Source organism: Pimephales promelas, chromosome 8 (genome assembly GCF_988280905.1).
Source record: "Pimephales promelas chromosome 8, fPimPro1.hap1.1, whole genome shotgun sequence".
Classification (NCBI taxonomy): Eukaryota; Metazoa; Chordata; class Actinopteri; order Cypriniformes; family Leuciscidae; genus Pimephales; species Pimephales promelas.
This window is the reverse complement of record NC_142776.1, coordinates 15,806,472-15,832,515: the sequence shown is the minus strand read 5'-3', so window position 1 is coordinate 15,832,515 and position 26,044 is coordinate 15,806,472. Positions and strand designations below refer to the sequence as shown.

The window sequence follows — 26,044 nt, the reverse complement described above, 5'->3', positions numbered from 1 at the left end:
ATCGAGCTACCACCTTCTCCAGCACTCCCTCCCAATTCTTCATTTTAAAACTTTCCTTTCCTAGAAAAACACCTAACACTTTTATACCCTCCCTCCTCCAAATCAGTCCTCCTGGAAGTTTCGGAGGTCCGGTGTTTCTCCACCGGCCAGTAATAAACCCCTCGCTTTTCTCCCAGTTAACTCTGGCAGAGAAAGCCATCTCATATTGCCTGATGCTTGTTTCCAAAACTGATACATAATTTTGTCCCGAAATACAAACGGTTACATCATCGGCATAAGCAGACATATACACCTTAAAGGTTTCCTTTACACCTGTAATTGAAAAACCAGCCAGTTCTCTCCTTAATTTACACAACAGAGGTTCAATTACAAGACTATATAATTGCCCAGAAAGAGGACAACCCTGCCTAATACCTCTAGTGACTGCAACTGGGGCACTTATTCCTCCACCCACCTTAATTAGAACTGATACATCAGAGTATAACAATTTAACATAAGAAATGAAGTTATCACCGATTCCAAAGCCATTTAACACTTTAAAAAAATAATCATGGTCCACCCTGTCAAATGCTTTTTCCTGGTCTATTGACAGGACACCCAAATTAGAATCATTTATACAACCATGATCAATCACATCTCTTAAAAAAAAACAAATTGTCCATCATTGATCGGTTTGGTATACAATATGTCTGATCCTTATTAATCAATAAGTCTAAAACATTTTTAAGCCTATTTGCGATAGATTTTGAAATCATTTTATAATCTAAACATAATAAGGATACTGGCCTCCAATTCTTTAAAAATCCCAAATCTCCTTTTTTGGGTAACAGTGAAATTACAGCCCTCCTACAACTAACAGGAAGTATTTTATTTTTATCACATTCTTGTACAACTTCATAAAAATCCTCTCCTAATAATCCCCAGAAATGTTTATAAAACTCAGCTGTTAATCCATCTATTCCCGGAGAACGCCCCATAGACAACTGCTGCACTGCTTCTGTTAACTCTCCATATGAAATCATTTCATCCAAAGCTTGACTTTTTCCTTGCTCCAACTGCGTTAAATCTTTTAGTAAATATTTTGCACTATCAGGATCACATTCTTCAGCACTGTACAACACAGAATAAAAGTCCATCGCCAACTTTCTCATTTCAGATGGATTTGTTGTTATATTTCCATTTTTGCAACGAAGATAATGCATCTGTTTATATTGAACTGTCTTTTTTTCCAAGTTAAAGAAATATGAAGTTGGAGCATCCATGTCTTTGATTGAACAAATCCTCGATCTTATAAGTGCCCCTTTCACTTGTTCTTGTAACACAGTTCCAAGTTCTTTCTTTTTCTTGCTTAAAAGCATACCATTGTCCTGTGCTCTTTCGTTATTCATCAAGTCCTCTTCCAAACATTCAATTTCCTTTTGTAAGCTCTGTATAGTTTTTTTCACATTTGTAATATTACAAGCAGAAGCATTTTGACAAAATTCTTTAATTTGCACTTTGCCTACATCCCACCATTGACTAAGGTTTTCAAAATCACTTTTCCTTTCTTTCCATTTCTCCCAAAACATTTTAAAACTATCACAAAAGGACACATCTTTAAGCATTTTTTCATTAAAATGCCAATAATACCTAGGTTTTGAACATTGTTTTATATTAAAATCAAATAAGATCAAATGATGATCAGAAAAACCATTTGGCAAGATTAATGCACTAATTACCCTGTTTTCCACCAGCTTACTCAAATAAAACCTGTCCAGTCTAGCCCCACTAACCGTATTTTCTGCAACTTTAATCCATGTATACCTTCTTACACCAATATTTCTTCTTCTCCACACATCCATTAAATCATATTTTCCCATTATATTAGACAGAAATTTACTAGAGTGACTATGTGGCTCTTCACCATTCCTATCAATTACAGAATTAATAGTACAGTTCCAGTCCCCTCCTAACACTAACCAAGTGTCATCATCAAAATTGTGAAGTGCTTTATCTAATTTGTCAAAAACTCTTACTTTTTCCACTCCATTATTTGGAGCATACACATTCACTAAAACAAACACATGTTCCCCATACTGTATTTTCAGTAATAATACCCTTCCTTTTTCAATTTCTTCAATATTTAAAATGTTAACATTCAACCCTTTTTTAAAAAGGATAGCTACTCCCGCACTATTGTTTGTCCCATGACTCAATGCCAATTTCCCTTCCCACCATCTATTCCACTCAATTTCATTCTCCTCATTGCTATGAGTCTCTTGCAAAAAAACAATATTAACCTGATTTATATTTAAGAATTCAGAAATCACTGCTAATTTTGTCCTATCTCTTCCTCCGTTTATATTTAAAGATCCCACCCTTAAGTTGTCCATAAAAGAGTTAGAATATAAAGTGGACAGAGGCAGAAACAGAGAAAAATAACACATCATAAGAGTCACCCAGTGCACTTTAGCCACTATTTTTTAAAAAGAGACGGCCCTTTATTTTTCCTCAATTTCGTAACAATTTTCTTTAATCTGTACCTCTTTTGTTTACTCAATACATCATAACTCGCTGTGCGCTGCAGTACTTTCACAGAGAAAACAAATTTTTCCACATCTGGGAAAAAATCTTTCACCTCTACTACTTTACCAAATGTTGTGTCCAAAAAGACATTGATCTCCTCCAATGAGTACATTTCTTCTATATTTTGAGAACCAATCTCAGAAATATCCGAAAGGGTATCCTCATCCCTTAATTCCTCCTCTCCAACCAACTGAGAACTCAACATCTCATTCACCTCCATTGTAGCCACTTCTTTCATCTGAACATCCTCAATTTTCCTTACATTCTGATCCAAGGCTTTCCTCAAGTGCAACAGTATTGTCAAAAGTCCCCTTCCCATGATCTACCTTAGCACATGATGCAACAACACCGCCATCACTTTCTTTAATTTCATTTTGAATAATTTGCTCTGCATTGGATTCGTTTCTTACCTCTGAATCAACAGTGTGAATCACAACAGGGATTACAGTAGGAATTGTTTGCTCTCGATTAGAATTAGATTCACTGACCTCTGAATCTTCGGCCGGAGTGACGACATTATTAACACCACTACTACCAGCCTTATGAGGACATTTCGACCTTTTATGTCCCACATCTCCACATTCGAAGCACTTTAAACTACCTGTGCTAGCATAGACCATGTATGTCTTCCCTTCATGTGAAACTCTAAAAGACACCTCCAATTCAGGTTGTTTCAGAAACATTGCCACCTGTCTCCTGAACGACATAACATGTTTTAACGCAGTGTTTTTGCATCCGAGTGGAATAGTTTTTACCGTACTAGCGAACTTCCCGTACAATAAAAGTGCACGCTCAATTTCATCATCAGGAATGAAAGGAGGCACGTTTGAAATTATTACCTTTCGGGTCGGGTTAACCAGCGGAGAAATAGATACAAAAAGTCCACTTACCGAAATTCCACTGCTTACTAGACGGTTAACCAAAATCTCCTCCTTCAAGAAAACCACCACAGCTCTATTCATTCTTGATGCCGAAGAAATGTTCTCATATCCAACTTGTTCTCCAATTGATACTAAAACTTCCTCCACCGCCACACTCGATTCAACCTCACACCTGACGCCATGACGGAGCGAACTTGGTGGCGCTTCTCCGCCCTCAGGCCGAGATCCCATCTCAACCCCGTCAACAATCCTCGCGGCGACAAGCGCCAAATAAATAGATTAAGCTCTTTTCCTTCTAGGGTCTCACTTTTAAATAATCCCCATAAGTTAAAAGAAAGAGAAAACAACAATAGCAGAAAAGCCCGCTTTCATTCACCCTCTACTCGTGAACACTCTCACACGCACCCAAACACTCACAGAGAGAGAGAGAGAGAGAGAGAGAGAGAGAGAGAGAGAGAGAGAGAGAGAGAGAGAGAGAGAGAGAGAGAGAGAGAGAGAGAGAGAGAGAGAGGTTCAAAAATGCTTTAATTTTTACATTTCCCTGCTGAAAAATCCAGCTAAAACCAGCCAAGGCTGGTTGGCTGGTTTTGGCTGGTCTCCCAGCCTGGTTAGTTGGTTTATCAGGCTGGTTTTAGAGGGGTTTTGAACACTTTTTCAGCTGGTCAGGCTGGTCTTAGCTGGTCAAGTTGGTAGCCAGGCTGGGAGACCAGCTTAACCAGCTAAGTCAGGCTGGGAGACCAGCTTGACCAGCTAAGCCAGGCTGGGTGACCAACTAAAACCAGCTACTTCCAGCTTAAACCAGCTAAGACCAGCCAAACAGCCTAGGCTGGTTTTAGCTGGATTTTTCAGCAGGGAAAAATCATACATTCATATACTCATTCTAAAAATAGAACATGTACAAAACCCACAGATATTAAAATAATAATAATCAAAAATTCAGAGCCATCACATCATCATAAATAGTACATAAAACATAATTAATACACCATATCTCAATAAAACTCCTGACATCATTTACAATATGATAATATGCGTACTCCACTTTTAGCCTCCCTTCCACTAATTTCCTAAACATCACTTCCGGATCCGTAGATGCCAACTGTAAGCCTTTGTTCTTCCTGGTCTTCCACACTGCCAATTTTGCAGTCCCAATAATATAATTCAATAAACAAACTTTCTTCCTCATCAAAAAGCTATATTTTAACCCTCCAATAAACACTTTATCTGAAAAATCTTGATCAAATTTCCTGAACCATTCTTTAAGAAGATTAAAAAGACTCTGTAGTCTTTCACATTTTAAAAACAAGTGTTCCAAGTCTTCCTCTTCACCACAAAACCTACATTCCCCACCCACAGCTGGATTCAAGTGTGCCACATGTCTGTCTGTAGCTATTGCCCTGTGAATAATCCTCCATTGCAGATCAGCAGTTCGCTTCTCCACTGGAGGTTTATACAGTGCTCTCCATCGGTCCCTTACGAGGAACTCTTTTGTCAACAGTCCTGGCCACCCAGAGGCTTCACCGTGATGTAATACAGTAAATGGCCTTCTTTGATGTAGACTCGAACAGTTCTATTTGAGGAAATTCAAAAAACAAGATTGAACCAGCCTCCTCACCTTCCAGATCCTCCTTACTTGCGGGAGCTATTTTTATCTTCGGAAATTCTTTTTCATCAGTTTCCTTCCTTGCAATGATCTCTCTGTAGCTGCTTGGTATTACATTAAAAATTTCCTCCATCAGTTTTTCTGTAAGTCTTAGTGAACGTAATCCTGTCACCTCTCTGATGGTCTCAGCTGATCTCCATCCATTCCTGTCCAAGAGATGTCCCAGTTTTACAACGTTGTTCCTCAGTAAGCTCGTTCGTATACTCGCAGAAGATAACATCCTTGTCTGGATCATTGGGTTAAACAGCAAGGGTTCTTCAGTGACCCATTGTCCTTGAGGATCAATCTCCCGTTCTACTTTAAAAACAGTTCTCCAGACCTTCAACATAGACTTATAAAATGGTGTAAGCTCAGACAAGCTCACCTCCTCCAGTTTTATTAGGAATAGATGTTTATCCAATCCCAGTCCTCCTGCTCTCTGTAGCAAAGCACAAGCAGTTTGGGCCCAAGTCAAGTCCTTATGATAGAGGAGTCTCTGTGCAGCTTGTATCCTGAATGCACTGATACGACTCCTCACATCCACAAACCCCTGGCCACCTTCCTGGACAGGTAAGTACAGCGCAGCTGCCCGGATCCAGTGCTGTCCACTCCAGAAGAAGTCCACCAAAGCTCTTTGTACACGGCAGATCAGTTCATCAGGTGGCTCCATGACAATAAACCTGTGCCACAGTGTAGAGGCAGTTAGGTTATTAATAACCAAAACTCGCCCTCTATATGATAACTGTGGTAATAGCCATTTCCATTTAGACAATCGGGCGAGCACTTTCTCCAGCATTCCCTCCCAATTCTTCATCTGGAACTGACTATTCCCTAAGTATACACCCAAGACCTTCAGCCCTTCCCTACCCCATTTCAACCCACCAGGAAGCTGCGGAAGTCTTTTACCCATCCACTGACCAATAATAAAACCCTCACTTTTCCCCCAGTTTAATCTAGCTGAGGATGCCTTCTCGTATTGCTCAATACTCTTAGTTAAAACTGCAACATCATCCTGGCCTGTAATGAAAACAGTAACGTCATCAGCATAAGCCGATACAGACACCCTAGAACTTATGTCTCCATTTGGAATTAAGACCCCATTGAGATTTCTCCTTAACTTACACAAAAGAGGTTCAATGACAAGGCTATATAACTGTCCTGAAAGTGGACAGCCTTGCCTAATTCCCCGAGAAACAGGTATTGGTGCACTTAAACCACAACCAGCCTTCACAAGAACAAATGCATTGGAATAACACAACTGAATATATGAAATAAAAATATCACCAAAGCCAAAATGCTGTAAAACATTATATAAATAGGCATGGTCAACTCTATCAAATGTTTTCTCTTGATCTAGAGAAAGAACACCAAACTCATAATTATTCAGCCGACCTATTTCAATAACATCACGCAATAAGGATATATTGTCCATTATAGATCTCTCAGGAATACAGTATGTCTGATCCTTCTGCACCAATAGACCCAGATAACACTTTAATCTATTAGCCAAACATTTTGAGAATATTTTGTAGTCAACACACAATAATGACACTGGTCTCCAATTTTTTAGAAGTCCCAGATCTCCTTTTTTTGGAAGTAGTGAAAGAACTGCCCGACTACAACTTATGGGAAGTTTCCTACTTTGACAGCATTCAGACAGTACCTCATAAAAGTCTTCTCCTAAAATACTCCAAAAGCGTTGATAAAATTCAGCAGTCAATCCATCAATTCCTGGGGATCTACCCGTGGACAACTGCTGCATTGCCTCTGTAAGCTCTTGAAAGGTAATGTTATTATCCAGAGTCTTTTTCTGTTCACTCTCAATCTTCGGTAGATCATTAATTATATCCTCAGCACTTTCATGGTTACAGTTTTCAGAAGCATATAATTGTGAATAGAAATCCACCGACATCTTCCTTATTTCCACAGGATCTGTTGTTATAGAACCATCATGACGACGAAGATGATACATTTGCTGCTGTGTTGTATTTTCCTTTCCAAGATTGAAAAAAAATGTGCTAGGGGTATCCATGTCTTTAATAGAGCAAAATCTTGCCCTTATTAGCGCTTTCTTTACTTGCTCTTGTAGAAAAGTTCCAAGTTCTTTATTTTTCTTTCGTAGAGCATCATCATGCACAAGTTCATTATTATTAAAAATTCCTTGTTCTAAAAGTTCAATGTCTCTTTGTAATCTTTTCACAGTTGCCTTCACCACTGATCCAACATGGGATGAATAATTCTGACAAAATATTCTTATGTTCACTTTTCCAACATCCCACCACTGACTGAGATTCTCAAACGAATCTTTCTTCATTTTCCAGTTTTTCCAGAAAAAAATTAATGAGTAACAAAAATTAATGTCCTGTAACAATTTAGCATTAAAATGCCAGTAATAACTCGGTTTTGACATATTTTTTAAAATAAAATCAAAAATAACCATGTGATGGTCTGAAAAACCGTTAGGCAAAATAGAAGCATTCGTCACCCGATTATTCCATACTTTACCCAAATAAAACCTATCTAATCGTGCACCACTGACTCTATTATCATTTACTTTAAGCCAAGTATATTGTCTAGATCTTTTATTAATCATTCTCCACACATCTAATAATTCGAATTCATGCAATACATTTACCAACATCCTACTTGATTGAGTATGTGGCTCTTCACCATTTCTATCAATTGTAAAATCTGTGGTGCAATTCCAATCTCCTCCCACAACAATACACACATTACTATCAATTGTCTTAATTAACCTTGTCATTTTCATACTGAAGATTCACAATCTCATCATTTAATGTTGTTTTTAGTACTATTATTATTTTGTATTAATATTCATAATATGTATCTGTTTTATTACATGTATACACACATTATTATTTGTAATCTTTGCATTTGTGATTATAATGTTTTGAAGATGTGGGAGAGAGAGAGACTTTAGGAGACTTTGGGATAAGTTAAACTGTATGAGTGAATGTATGTTGGAGTGAGACTGAAAGTTTATGCAGTGTATAGGGAAACGATATACATTCCATAGTAAATGGAAACCATATGTTCTTGTGGTAAGGTATGTGTTACTATGGTGATGCAGTTTTTTTTCTTGGTCAGTGGTATAAAGACTGAGACCCTTTGTTCAAAAAGTAGGAAGAGATGGTAACGATGCAGAATGAAGACCTCTGTTTCTCTTCCTCCTATGTCTTATAAATATTATAAATAAATTCGAGAGATCTCATGGCAAAATCACTGGTGTCTCTTTTCATGGGGAAAGCAAAAGAAGTTTTTTTAGATCTACAATTTGGCGTCACGAACAGGATGCATGTCCAGGCATTCGTCTCAATCATTGCAGGTAAGACTTTTTGCTTCATAAAAGTTCTAAGTCTGCCTGATGATTAGAGACAGTGACTGAAACTGCTGAAAAGAACTGTGTGATTTTAGGCACCAGTTGTTTTGCCAATGAATATAAGACATAGTAAAATGAATAAAATTAAGTCATTTGAATTGAATTTGGCTTATTTAAGTTCTCTGAAAAGTAAACCTCAAATAATATTTGAAATGCTGGGATAGAGGTGGATCTTTTTTAGAAAAAAGACCATCTAGTCAGAAATTTGGAATTAGCTGTAAAACGGTTAAGCTAGTAAATTTGCTTGGTTATTACTGCGACGTGGTTGGATAGTGGCGGGACTGTTTAAAGAAGGCAGAGTAATCCCTAAAACATCCAGCACACCGAAGATTCGTTCTCAGTAGGAGACGAGGAAAGTTGTAACACAAGTGATACTTGATTGACCAAAGCGGTTAAATGTGGCGGGACTGTTTAAAACGATGGCAGGGTAATCCCTAAAACATTGTAACACGCTAGAGTTATACAAGTATAAAAGGCGCCCTTGTAACTAGCTAGGATCGTGGGCATTCTGAACCTGACCGTAAAGCTGTTCAAATATTTGAGGAGACTGATCCGAGTTAACTTCAAAAAAAAAAAAAAATTAATACCAAAGAAATTAATCTGAGATAAAATCCAAAGTATTTAAAAAGAAAGGGAAAAAGGAACCTTTTAAAACTTTTTGAGTTTTAAAAAGAAAACTAAAATACTGAAAAGCATTAGAGTTAACTTTTCTTTAATTTTTTCTTTTGTTCTGTGAGTGAGGGAGAAAGAGAGCGAAGCAGCCCCTCCCTTCAGAATTGCCTGTACCTTCACACACACACATCCAGTTGGTGAGGGAGAGAGGCAGGGAGCCCCACACACACATACCTATACACACACACAGCCTGCAGCTCTGAGCACACACACATACATATACAGACAGCCTGCAGCTCTGAGCACACACACAGACGCATCACATAGGCTGCAGTTTCTGAACATAGACGCACATAGTAAATCATCACATGTCCAGAGAAGGAAAACACAACCAGTGATGATCTATTTGATCCAGATTGGACAAATATAATAACTGAAGCTGAAAGGAAATATTCACAAGCACTAGTGAAATCTGCGACAACAGTAACGCCTCCACCTTACAAACCGATTTGTCCACCTTTGTCTGAGCAATACACAAGTTCATCTAAACCTCTGACGCAGCCTCAAGCTTCAAGATCAAACGGAGGTCCAGTTGACAAAATGTATATTGCATCTGCACAAGCAGCTCCAATAATAACGAGATCTAAATCAGCCCAGCCAAGCAGAGACATGATGAGATGTACACCGGCTCATAATTATGGATCTGACTGGAGTGACGAGACAAGGGATGACAACATGACCACAGTTGACAAGATTGGTCTTGAATTTTCTTCACCTGTGATTAAAAGGGAAGAGTCACAACCTGAGATGATGACCGAAGAAAGACCATTTACTCCGGGAGAACGACAAGCCATTCTCTCAGCCTTGCCTCCTCTGAAGAGACAAGATCCAAACACAGAGTTTTGGCGAGAATTAGACTCTCTGGTTGAAGCACATCAAATGACACTAAGAGACATTCACACCATTGTGAAAGCTAAAATCCCAAGAGACAGATGGGAACGCTTGCCAGCAGTGATAACATCAGCCCAATGGGTAGACTTTGGGGTTGATGGCCAGGGAAGACACCTGGGTCTTTGGCAAACATTAGACGAATTTCGAAAAGAAATCCAAGAAATCTTGGGAAGTGGTAAAATTCCATTCACATCAGTGACATTGATTAAGCAAAAGGATGATGAATCTCCAGATGAATATGCTCTGCGTAAGTGGAATGCTTATGAGAGATGGGCTCTCTGTGCAAAGAAACAATCTGACAGAGATGATGTACAATTCACTGACACACTTGTGGATGGCTTTAGCTCTAAATACCAACAAGCCTTATCACTTGGAGTCAATCCAGGCGAAACATATGACCAAATTATGCAATGGGCTGGCCGTCTAGAGATGGCGATGAGATCAAACCTGGAAGAAGGAAACAAGCCAAACCAAAGAGGAGTGGCGACAGTTCAATATAACATGGACATAGAGAGGTGGTTGAAGATTTGCAGCAACTGTGGAAAGCATGGACACTTAAGGAAAGACTGTTGGGCTAAAGGAGGTGGAGCAGAAGTCAAGGTCCATCTTTTAAACAAGTCATTGTGAAAAACCATGATGAAACCTCTCAAGGGAGGACGTGGACAGAAGCACAAGTTCGTCAGCTCATTGAAGGAATTATGTGTAACTGATTACTGGAAGAGCAATGGTTCTACTTCCTGATGTTATGCCACCTGCAGAAACAGACTCTACTTTGTTTCAAGAGAAATTAAGATGCTATTTCACAATGCTGGACAAAATTACCAAAGACAATAATAGAAAGTGAATTCAACAGCAATGGGATGAAACACACCACTACTGATATTCCACACATTCCTGAGTTAGGCAGTTTTGTTATAGTCAAGCATGTTGTAAAGGGAAGGGTGTAGGAACAGATAGATGGTATCATTGGTCACAAGTTAAACCTTGCTTAGTGAATAACAAAATGATGATGGCCTATGGTTTAAGATTGAGCAAATCTAAGAATTCATTTTTTTAAATACTGGGAAAAGTGATGATTAATTGTTTTTCTGTTTCCATTTCAGGAATCAAGTTCATTGACATTAATTAGAGATGGTTAGAAGTTATTCTTGATAAAAGACATTGATAAAACCGAGAATGGAAAATACGGTGTGAGATAGGAGATTTTACACTACACTACATACAAAACACAACCTCACAAACAATGAACACCCGCTTACTGATTTACAACCCCAAGGGATAGGACCCTTTAACATCAATGTTTATTTTAATTTCTTATTTTGGCTCGGAACTGGGGGAGTTAATTAATTAACGAGTTAATTAATTAATGAGTCCAGGCACGGGCAGAAGACTTTTTTAGTTTTTCTTTTCTTAGATGATTGGGGTTCATTTTAAATGCTTACACATAGATGTTAAATGACACATAGCATACGGGGACATAACATGGGTTGGGTTTTTGTTTGTTATTTCTTTTCTTTTCTGTTTCAATTCTTTTGTCTTCTATGTCTATGTCTTGGTCTACTATTTCTCCTCAGCACTATCACTTCAATAGGTTGGCCACCTGGAGATGATGGTGTGGAACTGACGGCCGTAGTTCCAGAGGAGGGACTGAAGATTCACAATCTCATCATTTAATGTTGTTTTTAGTACTATTATTATTTTGTATTAATATTCATAATATGTATCTGTTTTATTACATGTATACACACATTATTATTTGTAATCTTTGCATTTGTGATTATAATGTTTTGAAGATGTGGGAGAGAGAGAGACTTTAGGAGACTTTGGGATAAGTTAAACTGTATGAGTGAATGTATGTTGGAGTGAGACTGAAAGTTTATGCAGTGTATAGGGAAACGATATACATTCCATAGTAAATGGAAACCATATGTTCTTGTGGTAAGGTATGTGTTACTATGGTGATGCAGTTTTTTTTCTTGGTCAGTGGTATAAAGACTGAGACCCTTTGTTCAAAAAGTAGGAAGAGATGGTAACGATGCAGAATGAAGACCTCTGTTTCTCTTCCTCCTATGTCTTATAAATATTATAAATAAATTCGAGAGATCTCATGGCAAAATCACTGGTGTCTCTTTTCATGGGGAAAGCAAAAGAAGTTTTTTTAGATCTACAATAAAAAAATCAATCCTCTCAGATCCATTATTTGGTGCATAAACATTCATTAGCACAAATACCATTCCTCCAACCTCAACCTTAGTTAACAACAGTCTACCTTTTATGACCTCATCCACAGCTAAAATATTAACATTGATATTTTTCGAAAATAAAATAGCTACCCCTGCGCTATTATTTGTCCCATGACTTAAAGTGAGTTTCCCTCCCCACCACATGCTCCATTCATTTTCATTAGCAATATCAGTATGGCAGGGCTCCAGACTAACTTTTTTTACTAGGAGCGCTGTTAACCCTAACTGAAAATTTTAGGAGCGCAATCAGAAAATTTAGGGGCACACCTTAAATCAGCTCGCAAAGCAATTATTCAAATTTCCCCCAAAACAACTGTAATACTGACAAATTCTATAATAATAAATAGACTTAACATTATGATATGCTGTTTTATTTTAAGTTCACAGGGCTCCAGACTCAAATTTGAAAGCAGCACCACCTCAACTGAGAACTCACACTGAGTTCTACAAAAAAAAAAAAAAAAAAAAAATCTAGTAGCACTGGGGCTGACAATAAATCACTAGGGTGTAGATGAAATTAACTTTAGTTATCATTTATAATGTCTTAGGCCTAATATTAAATTTAAAAAAAAACTATTAATTTGAAAACATGTATATGGAGTGAAAATAGCCAATAAACATTCCTACTGTTTACAATGGTGTTATTATTTTTTAAATAAATGTTTAAACAAGAGTCTTAAAAAATCTTAAAAATGTTTATTTTAGGACAATCTTTGAAGGATGAACAAAAAATGTGTTGGTCATCACATAAAAAAATACAAAAAATAAAATATTTATATATGATATTATAGTTTTGATTTTGAAGTGCTAGAAAAAGATGTGTAGTAGGCTACTTGTAAGTGTTTGACTATTTCTTCCACATTATCATATTTATGGTTAGAGTTAAGTTACTACATTAGCCTAAATCCATGGTGAGCTGCTGATTTAGTGGACTGAAAGCCTTCTATAAGTGTTTATCCTGGTTTCCACGTCAGCGCTGTTGAAATGATAACTTATAACTTAGGCCTACTTATAACTTACTATATGTGGTTTATAACAGAACTATATATTCAATGGATTCATTCACTGGATCTCCTAACAGTGTCGCGTGAGCGAGATCGGCCCGCGACTGGCAAGTTCGGGGCTTTTTTTAACTGTCAGTGGTTCGGGTCGCTGGTGCTGCTGCTCGACGGTCCTAATCATGAGTATCGTATTTTCGTTCCACTTTCATTTTGTTTGCATTCGCTGCTAGGTAACGAGTCGATAGATCGCTTATTGCTCAGACGCACGTAGCAGGTTGTGATATTTGTCTCCGTCTCCTTCCCACAGACGCTTATGCGCGCGATTCTTGTCACGGATTCATTGACGCGCCCCTTCCACGCTTAACCATGCGTTTAACGTGTGGCAAATTTACTGGTCGCACATGTGCGACTGGATGTAAAATTCAGTCGCACACTCTCAAAATTTGGTCGCAAAATGCGACCATTTGGTCGCAGTCTGGAGCCCTGGGTTTCTTGTAAAAAAAACTACATCAACACAGTTAATTCTAAGAAACTCTGAAACCATTGCCAGTTTTGTCCTATCTCTACCTCCATTAATATTCAAGGAGCCCACCCTCAAAAGCCCCATAAGAAAAAGGAAATAAAAGAGACAGGACAGATAAAAACGTGACATACAAAGTTTAGAAAACACCATGTGCAACTTCTTCATTTTACTTTTTTTTTTCCTTCCTTAACCTTGTTATCATTTTCTTCAGACGAAATCTCTTTTTTTATCCAATGCTTCATAACTGACATTTCTCTGCAGTGACAACACTGACCCAATGAATTTATCTGTGTCTGGAAAAAAATCTGTAACTTCCACTACTTTCCCAAATGTTGCATCCAAAAAGTTATTAATTTCCTGCAACGTGTAAGTATCCTCCAAAACTTGTGAACCTATCTCAGAAATATCAGAGACTGACTCATCATCTCTTATCTCCTTATCCTCAGACATTTCAACACATCCAGATGTCCCTGCCACTTCATCATCCACAGTTCCATGAATTTCCGCCTTTTCATTTTGATCAGCAAATCCCGATTTTTCACCTTTCTCACTAGGCTCATTGTTATCAACCACATCATTATCAACAACAACATCCGTTTGTTTATCGCTGTGAACTTGAGCATCACTCTTCTCTCCAGCATTAGACTGTTTTACAGTCTCAGACTCGTTTGCTACCACATCACTAGGCCCTGCAGTCTCCTCACCGTCCTGGGCTTTATGTGGACACGCCATCCTTTTGTGGCCCACATCCCCACACTCAAAACACTTCATGCTTCCAGAGTTTGCATAGATCATGTACGCCTTACCTTCATGCCATACTCTAAAAGAAATGTCTAATTCTGGCTCATTCAGAAACATGAACACCTGCCTCCTGAACGACATGACATGCTTTAATGTAGGGATGCACCGATACCACTTTTTTGGAAAACGAGTACGAGTATGAGTACTTGCATTTCAGTACTCGCCGATGCCGATACCGAGTACTTAATAAAAAATTTTAAAAAACATGATTTAAATATTTTTATATACGGGTTTTTAGGTCCTTGATTAAATTACTTGGGTAACACTTTATTTCGATAGTCCACTTTACTAACTATAAGTAACTTTTCAATTACATGTCAACTAACTGTCATTAGAGTATTAGTAGACTAGAGTATTAGTACGATCAGCTTAATATCTGATAACACTTTATTTATTTGGTCCCCCAACAGACATTCAACTGACTATAAGTAACTTGGTGACTACAAGTAAACTTATTCTCCTAATCCAAAGCCATTCACTTTGAAATTGTTCCACACCAGTGATGCACGGGTTGATCCAAAATGAGCGGGTGCCTGCGCCGCGGTCACCCGCGGTTACCCGCAGTTACGGGTCATCCAAAAATATTTTTAATGATATTCGGGTCGCGGTCAGTCAGGTCGTTTGGAAAAAGATGCCAATTAAACCTTTGTATTTATATAGTACTAGATACAATTTTCTATGAAATATATATAGGCCGAATTTATTACTTACTGCGCATCATTCGTTACTACGCGGATGCGCAGTATCAGCTGCTCGTGCTCATCACTTCTCTCAGCTGTGGCAACAACATGTCTCAGTTCAGTGAACTGTTAGAGTTACTGGAGTAAAATATAATTCGGGATATTGGTTTATTTCAACTCGGAGGGACTGTCAGGCATGTCTGAAAGTGAGTAACTGTAGTAACTTGTGGATCAGCACTGACGCAAGACGTGAACTGATGCGAATGATTCAGTTCGATTTAGCGTACTGGTTCGACCGGTTCATTAAAAAGAACCGATTCGTTCACGAACCGGCCATGTCTATGATCACTAGTCTGCAGAGAGATGGAGGCGGCAGAGAAAAGGTGAAGACTGGGGAGTGGAAGCTCCGCAAATACACAAATAGAAAGAGTAAGTGTGGGAGACATTTACCAAAATAATCAAAGATGATGACCAAAGTGCTGCCTTTGTTATATGTAGGCTACGTCTTCTTGCGATGCTGTGTTGTTACACGTTTATGGCCCAATGACGCTACGATGAGCATGTACTACTTTTAAAAAATACGGTCAGGAAGAGGGTCGGGTACAATATTTTCTTACTTTTTTTGCGGTCCGAGTAGCGGGCGGGTAGTTGAAAACATTGGTAGTGTGCGGGTTGTTTATACATTGACCCGCGCATCACTGTTCCACACGGCTGACATGTCTCCCCATCTCCCCGCTCTGAGCTGCAGCCGGAGCCTGGGGGTGGGCACTCGGCGCCTGTGATTAACCCATTTCTCAGAACATGGTATCGGTCCCCGGTATCGGGGGACTTTTAACGAGTACGAGTACTTTAGAAAATGTGGTATCGAGGCCGATACCAGATACCGGTATCGGTATCGGTGCATCCCTACTTTAATGCAGCATTTTTACAGCGAAGTGGAACCATTTTAATTGCGCTAGCAAACTTCCCATAACGAACTAATCCCCGCTCAATCTCATCATTATTAATGAACGGGGGCACGTTTGATATTGTTATGCGCGTCGTCGGCGTAACCAGCGGTGAAACATTAATGAAATCGCCACTTACCACAATTCCGTTGATAACGAGACGATTAACTATCTCTTCCTCCTTTACAAAAATCACAACAGCCTTGTTCATCCTCGAAGCCGAAAAAATGTTTTCAAACCCGATCTGCTCTCCAACCGCGACTAGCACATCCTCCACCTCCACACCTGGCGCAGGAACACACCTGACTCCATTACGCAGAGACACAGGTGGCGGTGGCTCTCCCCCATTCGGGAACGACGCCATCCCAACACCGTCCCGAACGAAAAAAAAACTTTACTCAACTTGACCTACTTTCAAAATCAACCGTTATACCCCAAATTTAAGATGAAAATAAGGAAAAAGTAAATACCAGTCACCCTCTCCCCTAACGAAACCCCACACACACCCAAACGCTCCCAGCGTGCACCGGAAGTGAGAGAGAGAGAGAGAGAGAGAGAGAGAGAGAGAGAGAGAGAGAGAGAGAGAGAGAAAGAGAGACAACTCAACAACTCAAGTCCAAAACAAATTAACTTTAAAAATAAGTACAAAAGAAACAAACTACTGCTAATAACAGCTGTGGGGAGACAATAAGATTTTTAGGTAACACTTATGATTACTTTCATTAATAAACCATTAACAAACATTATATAATGTTTAACAGATCATTTGTTAATATATGAAGAGTTCAGATACAAAAGCCTCTAAATGCCATTTGAAATTTTCTTCTAAAATGATCATTTTTATCAAGGTTATATATTCAAGTTCAGTAATTTCACTTAAATGACAATTAATAGGTAATCCTTATTGCAATTTAAGTGAAATTACTGAAATTAAATATGCAAGCTTGATAAAAAAATGATCATTCTAGAAGACAATTTCAAATGGCACTTAGAGGCTTTTGCATCTGAACTCTTCATATATTCACATAGCTAGAAATATGAGATAATGTGCTTCTTAATGGTTACTAATTAACTTAAACATTATATAATGATGAACAGATCATTATTTAATGCACAATAAAATGCTTAAAAATGTTATTACATGGTGTGATAAGTTAGGGACAGGTTTGGTGGAATGAGGGGGGGGGGGGGGTTAAAGGGATAGTTTACAAACCTGTATGAATTTCTTTTTTCTGCTAAACACAAAAAGCTATTTTGAAGAATAACCAAACAGTTGATTGACCTCCATAGTAGTTGTTTTTTTCCTACTATGGAAGTAAATAGGGTTTATCAACTGACTGGTCACTGACATTTTTCAAAATATATTCCTTTCTATATTCATACCTTCCTACGAATAGTGATAACATAGATTAAAAATACTAATTAAACTTTTTATTTTTTCACAACATTTGTACATGTAAAAATGCATTAGTAATAAATGAATTGAAGTTTAATGGGTTTAATAAACTTTAAAAGTTTAATATATATATATATATATATATATATATATTGTCACAGTCCTTCGTCTGCACCATCCTGTCTGCGTCTCCAGCACTACACTTCCCATGATCCTCTTGTCTGCACACCTGAACTCACTCCCTCATCAGCCTCCCGTTCAGCGTCCTGTTCATCTGTTTCACCTGTCTTAACCTCATTATGTCTGATTCCTCTGTGTATTTAGTTCCCTCAGTTTCATTCTGTCTTTGTCGGTTGTTGTCTATAGATGCTTGTTGTAAGCCCGTGTGGCGTCCGTGTTCCTGTCTTCCTGCCAGTTTTTGTATATAATAAACCCTGATCTCTACCGATACTCCGGTCTCCTCGTCCTTCAGCCAGAGCCACACCGTGACAGAACAACCGACCGACCAAACCATGGATTCCTTCATGGCGGTTCGACTGCTTTGCCTGGAGCAGGAGGACCGGTCCCTGGAGGACCATTTGACGGATTTCCTCTCCCTCATTCCAGCCACAACCTTCCCGGACGACAGCCTCTGCAGCTTTCTTTATGCTGGCCTCAACACCGCCACCAGAGAGCAGTTGTCCGGGAACGGTCCCCCGGGGAGTTTTGCAGCATATGTGGAGTGGGTGCTGGTGTCCTGCGGATCTCCCTTCACCATCGATGATGGCACCAGCCCCACTCCAACACCGGAGCTCTCTCCTCCGCTGGTCCCGCCCAGCCACGCCGAGCCCGGGCTCTCTCCTCCGCTGGTCCCGTCCAGCCTCTCCGAGCCCGAGCTCTCTTCTTCGCTGGGCCCGACCAGCCCAGCCCCAGAGACCGTCCAGCCAGCGCCAGAGACCGTCCAGCCAGCGCCAGAGACCGTCCAGCCAGCGCCAGAGACCGTCCAGCCTGCGCCAGAGACCGTCCAGCCTGCGCCAGAGACCAGGATCCCACCCAGCCTCCCTCTCCCGCCTCCTCTCATCTGTCCTCCATCTTCTCTCCTGCCCTTCAGCTCCCCGACACCAGCTTGGTCAGTGGATCCCCGGTTTTCGCCTCGCACCGCCTCCACATGGACACTTCCTCGGCCCTCTGTCCCATCAGCTCCCCCGTGGCTCCTACCTCCCTCAGCTCCTCCATGGCCCCTCAGTCCACCAGCTCGGCCAGGCTCCCTCGGTCCTCCGGATTCCCTTCACTCCCTCGTCATCCTCCCCTCACCTATGGACTTCCTTCCTTTGGCTCCGCCTCGTTTTGTCACCCCTCCGGTTCAGTTGGACTCCTCACTCCCTCCAGTCACCCGTCAGCCCTCACGCCCTCTGACCTCACCGTGTCCCTCTGTGCCCCTGTCGTCACTTCAGTCACCAGAGCCTACGGTGTCACCATGGGCCCTCGGTCCCTCCTCAGCACCCAATGTCGTCTGTCCCTCAGCTACACCCTGGTCTCCTCTCCCATCTGCTCCGCCCCTGTCAGTCGGCCCCCTGGTGTTGTCAGCCCCACTACCATCGGCTCCACCAGGGGTCCTCCCTCCATCTGCTCCGCCCTGGTCTCGCCCTCCATCTGCTCCGCCCTGGTCTCGCCCTCAGCCTGCTCCGCCATGGTCTCGCCCTCAGCCTGCTCCGCCCTGGCCACGCCCTCAGCCTGCTCCGCCCTGGTCTCGCCCTCAGCCTGCTCCGCCCTGGCCACGCCCTCAGCCTGCTCCGCCCTGGCCACGCCCTCAGCCTGCTCCGCCCTGGCCACGCCCTCAGCCTGCTCCGCTCTGGCCACGCCCCGCCCAGCCCCCAGTTCGTCCCCCCTCCTTCCTCTGTTATGCGGCGTGAGGTCACGCCTCCCGGGAGGGGGGAGTTCTGTCACAGTCCTTCGTCTGCACCATCCTGTCTGCGTCTCCAGCACTACACTTCCCATGATCCTCTTGTCTGCACACCTGAACTCACTCCCTCATCAGCCTCCCGTTCAGCGTCCTGTTCATCTGTTTCACCTGTCTTCACCTCATTATGTCTGATTCCTCTGTGTATTTAGTTCCCTCAGTTTCATTCTGTCTTTGTCGGTTGTTGTCTATAGATGCTTGTTGTAAGCCCGTGTGGCGTCCGTGTTCCTGTCTTCCTGCCATTTTTTGTATATAATAAACCCTGATCTCTACCGATACTCCGGTCTCCTCGTCCTTCAGCCAGAGCCACACCGTGACATATATATATATTAACGAATAAGATTTATGTAATGTTTCTTAATGATTTATTAAGGAAGATTTTAATCATTGTAAACCATCTGTAAAAATCATTTTTGCATGTGCATGATCATATAAATTGAAAGTTAGATGACATTTGTAAGCATTTTAATTTACATTAAATAATGATCTGCTAATCATTCTAATCAAGTTCATTAGAACACATTAACAAACATATTTTTTTTTTTTTGCTATGTGAATATATATATATATATATATATATATATATATATATATATATATATATATTAGCGAATGATCTGTTAAGCATTTATTAATGAAAATTATTATAAAGTGTTACCAGTATTGTATTTGCCTGTTTTTCCTTGTACTTTTTTCCTTACCTTATTGAAGACCCAAATCTCTCCATTAACGGTGGGTCGAGGCACCCCATGGCCATTATAATGAAAGAGAACACGTTCCTCTTTGGCATTTCTCCGTAGTGAAGTGCACAACTTCTTCACCTCATCAACTGTAGGGTCCAAACTCTGCTTATAGCGGGCCTGGAAGAGATTATATTAGAAGATAACAATGACAAGAAAGAACATTAAAGGGCACCTATTATGGAAAATTCACTTTTACATGGTGTTTGAACATAAATGTGTGTTGGCAGTGTGTGAGCAAAACCACCCTAGAATGATAAAAATCCACCCAGTGTTTTTTTTTTTTTTTTACAATCTCAATAAATCATCTGCACTGTCTCAGAACGAGCTGTTCTAAGATTCAGCTCTTTGTGACGTAGAATTGAGCAAGGGGTTTGATTGACAGTGTGGTTGTGGCATAGACCCCGCCCTCGGTGATCTGTACACCATCCTGCATTGTTTCAACGACAGCCGGTAATGTCTGAAACATGTCTGAAACTAATGAAACATAAATGTTCTGTCGTGGGTTAATCCTATTGTTGTGGCTTAAAAGTTAATCCTCAACTGTGGATCGTCATCTACTGTTTGCAATCCACCGTCACCTCCAGTAACAGTAAGTGTATTTTATGATTTTTGAGCAAATAAGTTAGTCTTTTCAGTCAATGTCAGCCAATTCAACAACAAATGCGTCTAAAGTTGTTGTCGTCGTATGATGTCTGTGTAGGCTATATAATTTAAACCTTGTTTGTATATTGTGTAACCACACGTTTATAAATACATATATATAAATACATATACAGTATATATATATATATATATATATATATGAAGAGTTCAGATGCAAAAGCCTCTAAGTGCCATTTGAAATTTTCTTCTAGAATGATCATTTTTATCAAGCTTGTATATTTAAGTTCAGTGATTTCACTTAAATGGCAATGATAATTACCTATTAATTGTTATTTAAGTGAAATTACTGAACTTAAATATACAAGTTGGATAAAAATCATCATTAAAGAAGAAAATTTCAAATGGCATTTAGAGGCTTTTGCATCTGAACTCTTCATATATACACACACATATATATACACATATATGTGTGTGCGTGTTTATTTATAGTTTTGTACAGTGTTAAACAATATTAAATAATATATACTATAATTTAATCTTATGATCTTCTATATCCTGTTAATAAATAATATAAACAATATTATTATATTATATATAATATATATGTACAATATATATATTTCATATGTATGTACAGTAAAGTGTTAAACAATATAATTTCTATATTGATATTTTAACAAAAGTACATATTTTGAATATGTATCATAATGGTTTATATATATATATATATATATATGTATATGTTATTTGAGTATGTTATCCATTTGTGTCTTCTATCCAATAACATGGTTTTCAGCAGTTGTGTACTTTGTTTTTGATTGTTTAATTAATAAAAGATTAATATTTGCCTAAATTGGATCTAATTATAACTATTATTTACGATTATCCAGTAATGAAAAACAAATTCATAAAATGACCAGTGGACCGACCGTGGTCCACCAGAAAACGCTCATTATGAACCAGCGCCTCGGTTGCGGACCACCGTTGGGACAGCGTCGGCTGCCGCTGGTGTTCCGCTAGAATAACGATGAGCAAAACGCCAGCGATCCACCGGCGGCGGCCGCTAGTGGGCCGCCAACTTAGCGACCAGTGGGCCGCCAGTGGCCCGCTGAACCTACGTTAGCTGGGGTGTTTACATAGCTGTCAATCCACGTACACGTGTGTCACTGGTAGTTCCTATAGTGCTGGTTTAGACCCTACTCTGAAGTAGGAGCTAAATTAGTTCCTCCAAAAGGAGTTCCTAACCAAAATCGTTCCTAGTTTCAGCTGTGCGAACACAGCGACATCTGGGTACTTTCGCCGATAGTTCTACGAATTATGAAAAGGTTCCTCCGGTGCGAAAGCCCCTAAACACACTTGAGAGGGCAGGATGGGAACTGTGGGAACACAATCCTTTTGGAAGAAATCACAATCATCTGTTTAAAAGTAGGAAAATTTGTTTGCCGACACTGGCGGTATTAGAAGTGAAGGTCTCACGTGTGTTGTGTCTTTTTTTCCTTCGCAAAGGGATTTTTAATTAAATGCAATACATTTTATCTTATGTATTAACTCGTTATTTCATCTGACTCCATAAATGAAAAGGTTTTTCAATGATATCTGTGCATCATTAAATCTATGTGAATGTTTGACTATTTCTCTTAACTCTAATGAAAATGACTGTTAGAATAATCAAATATAACAATTAGGGGTGTAACGGTTCACAAAATTCACGGTTTGGTTCGATACAATACACTTGTGTCATGGCACGGTACGGTTCGGTACGTTTCCGATAAAGCAAAAAGAAAGAAATGCTAGAGAACTTTCCCAAATTATTATTATTTTTTTTTTTTATTAAAACTAACATCATAAAGTAAAGTATGATTATTATTTTTTTTACTTTTAGCAATGATGGAGCTATAATTTTCAAGTTTGACTTGTCTTAGGAGCATATAAAACAAAACAGCTCCTTAGACAAAATGAAATGTAATAATGTAGTAGTTATAAACAAAGGTTTATTTTAGTTCAGTTAGTAGTGTTACAGTAAACCCATGGTGAATGTTGCTGATCTGGACACTGGATAGTTCATTCACGGCACAATGTTTCTTCCTGGTTTCCATGTCAGCGCTGTTTGATCCGTTAATAATGGAGAAATGCGAATGTTTCTCACTAGATCTCGCAGCGATGTTATTATTTCAGTGCCGAATTCAAGTGTTTTCTTCACTGGATGTGGCTATGTAATAACAGTGCTGCTTGATTAAGATCGGCTCGCCCTGCATTGATAAACTAATCAACGGTCTATCAACCACAGAATAACGAGTAGCTCAGTTTCGTTCCGCTTACATTACGTTTGCCATTTGATGTTGGGCAATGTTGTAGTCACGCCAGTGTCTCTTACATTATGAGCGCGCTTGCCATGCGCAACGCGCCTACATTTGAAATAACGAAATGTTGGTCGGCAGGAAAAATGGTCCAACGAACCGTTCGGTTCAAAAATGCGTACCGAAAACCGAACCGGAAGCCTTGTAACGAACGGTTCAATACGAATACGTGTATCGTTACACCCCTAATAACAATTTATTATGTCAGGTAAATGTATTATTAACTCCAGGATAATAAATACAAAACATCAAATGTTCTGGAACAAAGAGAAGACGAACCCAACATTATAAATAGGCTACAGTACGTGAAGCTGGGAGTCTCACGACCCCCAGCCTCACCGACTGATCTGAGATACAGAAAAGGCCCTGATAGCTGCATTTCATTATAGCCAGACCTCATTTCATATGTATGAGTTTACAGTGGAAATTTACTGTGTTCACCAGAAGTTGATTTACACAGTACCATTTGCTAATAGTGGAAATTAGCATCGAGTTCACACCTTCTGAGAACAGGACCATGCTAAACTCTAAAAACCGTATTACCTTTTGTTTTACTTATTTGGAAATAGGACACTTGTACTAGTCACACTTGTAGACATTTCAAATAATACTAAACACATGTATAAAACTGTATATTTGTTCAAATTAAAACCATATAGTTCAAATTAAGCCCCTGAACAAAAGTGGTGTGAGTCAGAGTTTCCGCTAGAAAAAAATGGTGCCGGTCAAAGTGACCGGCAGAGGTTTAGTTTAACGGACATTTTGATGATATGCCGGTCAAATATCGCCTCTTAATTAGTCAAGTTGAGGAAAACTGGAGGCAGGCTATGTAACTTAAAAAATGACATAATCGGGCCGTATAGAATGCAACATGTTTATTAGCATAACTTTCAAATAGACGGAAACCATGAAAACATGAACGTCCGATTGGCGTCAATCAACGCCAATTGTTTTTACTATGGTTTCACATTAGTTTAACAAACCAATCCCCCTTCCCCACATACAATATCTGAATAGTAGTTTTTACTCAAGCGAACTTAATTATACACTCTAAGCGTCCCATTTAGCTGGTAAATAAATTGGCCACCGTGAAATGACTCCTTGTCAAATTAATTGGAACAAACAAATGACTAGGCCTATAACACTGTCTCGTGTAATTTTAGGCTACTTTTTACGCAGTTTTTACGCTTGTTTTGCAGTGCTGAAATGTGCAGCTGCCGAAAATCAAAACGTCGCAGCGTCTCTCCACAACTTGCAATGCGCATAAGCCGCGTAACCTTGTTCTCTGCAAGGCAACTTCGCTGCTTCGTCTTGATCCGATTCTGCAGTGAGAACCCCCTCTCTACAGGAACACTCGAGACAGGGAGGCTATCTTGGCGAGCTTGGTCCACTCTGGATAGATTTTGTTGAAATCGCGCCGTCTGAACTTGGCATAACTTACATTCGCAGCAGAGCATGTGAGCGGAGTGGAGCGTCTCCACGTCTTTTCCCCACCTGACTAAAGTTGCTTGCGTTGTATTCAGCATCCCCAAGCGAGTCTGCAGAGCAGAGAGGGTTTTCTCCGCTGCTGGCCTGCTTTCAAGAAACCACCGCATTTGTCTGAAGCCTCAGACATTGTCCAAACTCGTGTTCTTGAAGGTGAACTCAAAAGAACTGTATTCTAGATAAGGAAAGCAATTCTTTCTTCTTCTTTTTTTTTTTTTAAGTTTGAGACAATTTAAATTGTCATCCACGTGCTCTCTGCGCAAAAGTTCAGTTATAGCCTATAGGCGTCTGGTGGCCTAATAGTTAATTTACCAAAATGTATTTAATATAACACATTGATGTTGATGTAGATGATTTTTATTTATATAGGCTAATTAGGCCCATTGATTCGTTTAATTTTACTTTTTTTTTTTTGAACAGATGATATAGGCCTAAGCCAATTTAAATTTTAATAGTGCGCGCTGCGCAAAAATCAGCTTATCAAAATCTGGCCTAAAAATTAATTAGCCTACTTTTAAACATTTATGTAAGCCTATACATTTTTTTTTTTTACATTTGTGTTCATATTTTTATTTTAGTTATATTATTAGGCCCATTTATTCGTTTAATTTTACAGCAGTTTGCGTGTACAATGGTTATTAACCCATTTACATTTTTTATCGTGTGCGTTGGGCAAAAGTTCAGTTATCAAAATTCTAGCCTATAGTTAATTTACTTTTAAAACTTTTATGTATATTTTTGTTTATAAAATTTGTATTAATATTATTAGGCCCATTTATTCGTTTAATTTTACAGGACTTTTTGTGTATGCAACATTCCTGTTCTTGCTAGTCCTAATTTGTAATTTGAAATGAAACATTTCTGTTTGGAAAATGTTGTTGTTGGTCTTTAGTTTTTTGTAAGGTAAGGCTGAGCGTTAGCGTTAGGTAAGGTAACGCGGAGTGTTATTAACCAATTGATCCATATATAAGGCGCTCCGGATTATAAGACGCACTGTCGTTTTTTGAGAAAATTGAAGCCTTTTAAGTGCGCCTTATAGTGCGGAAAATACGGGTACATGCCGTCTTTAAATAAATGCACAAAAATATACATTTTTATTTAGCCTATATTTAAAACTTTAATAATGTCGTGTACGTTTAAATGTTAGAAAAATAAATAAATAAAGACATCTTGCCATACTAAAAGGGGACCGACGTTTCTGTAGAATGACCGTATAATAAATCAACAGATCTACCACTATATGTGTCTGCGGATATCTAGGGATTCAGAAGGGCA

At 39.3% G+C, this 26,044-nt stretch overlaps 1 protein-coding gene across 8 annotated transcripts in view; it reads right to left on the bottom strand.

Moving 5' to 3' along the window:
* rptor (regulatory associated protein of MTOR, complex 1) overlaps window positions 1-26,044 on the bottom strand; it is a 402,321-nt gene that overhangs the window by 283,972 nt on the left and 92,305 nt on the right. For all 8 annotated transcript variants that reach the window (XM_089134067.1, XM_089134063.1, XM_089134065.1 and 5 more), the window contains one exon: window positions 20,283-20,441. In XM_089134067.1, the coding sequence (XP_088990193.1) occupies window positions 20,283-20,441 (159 nt within the window). The remainder of the gene's footprint in view (window positions 1-20,282; window positions 20,442-26,044) is intronic.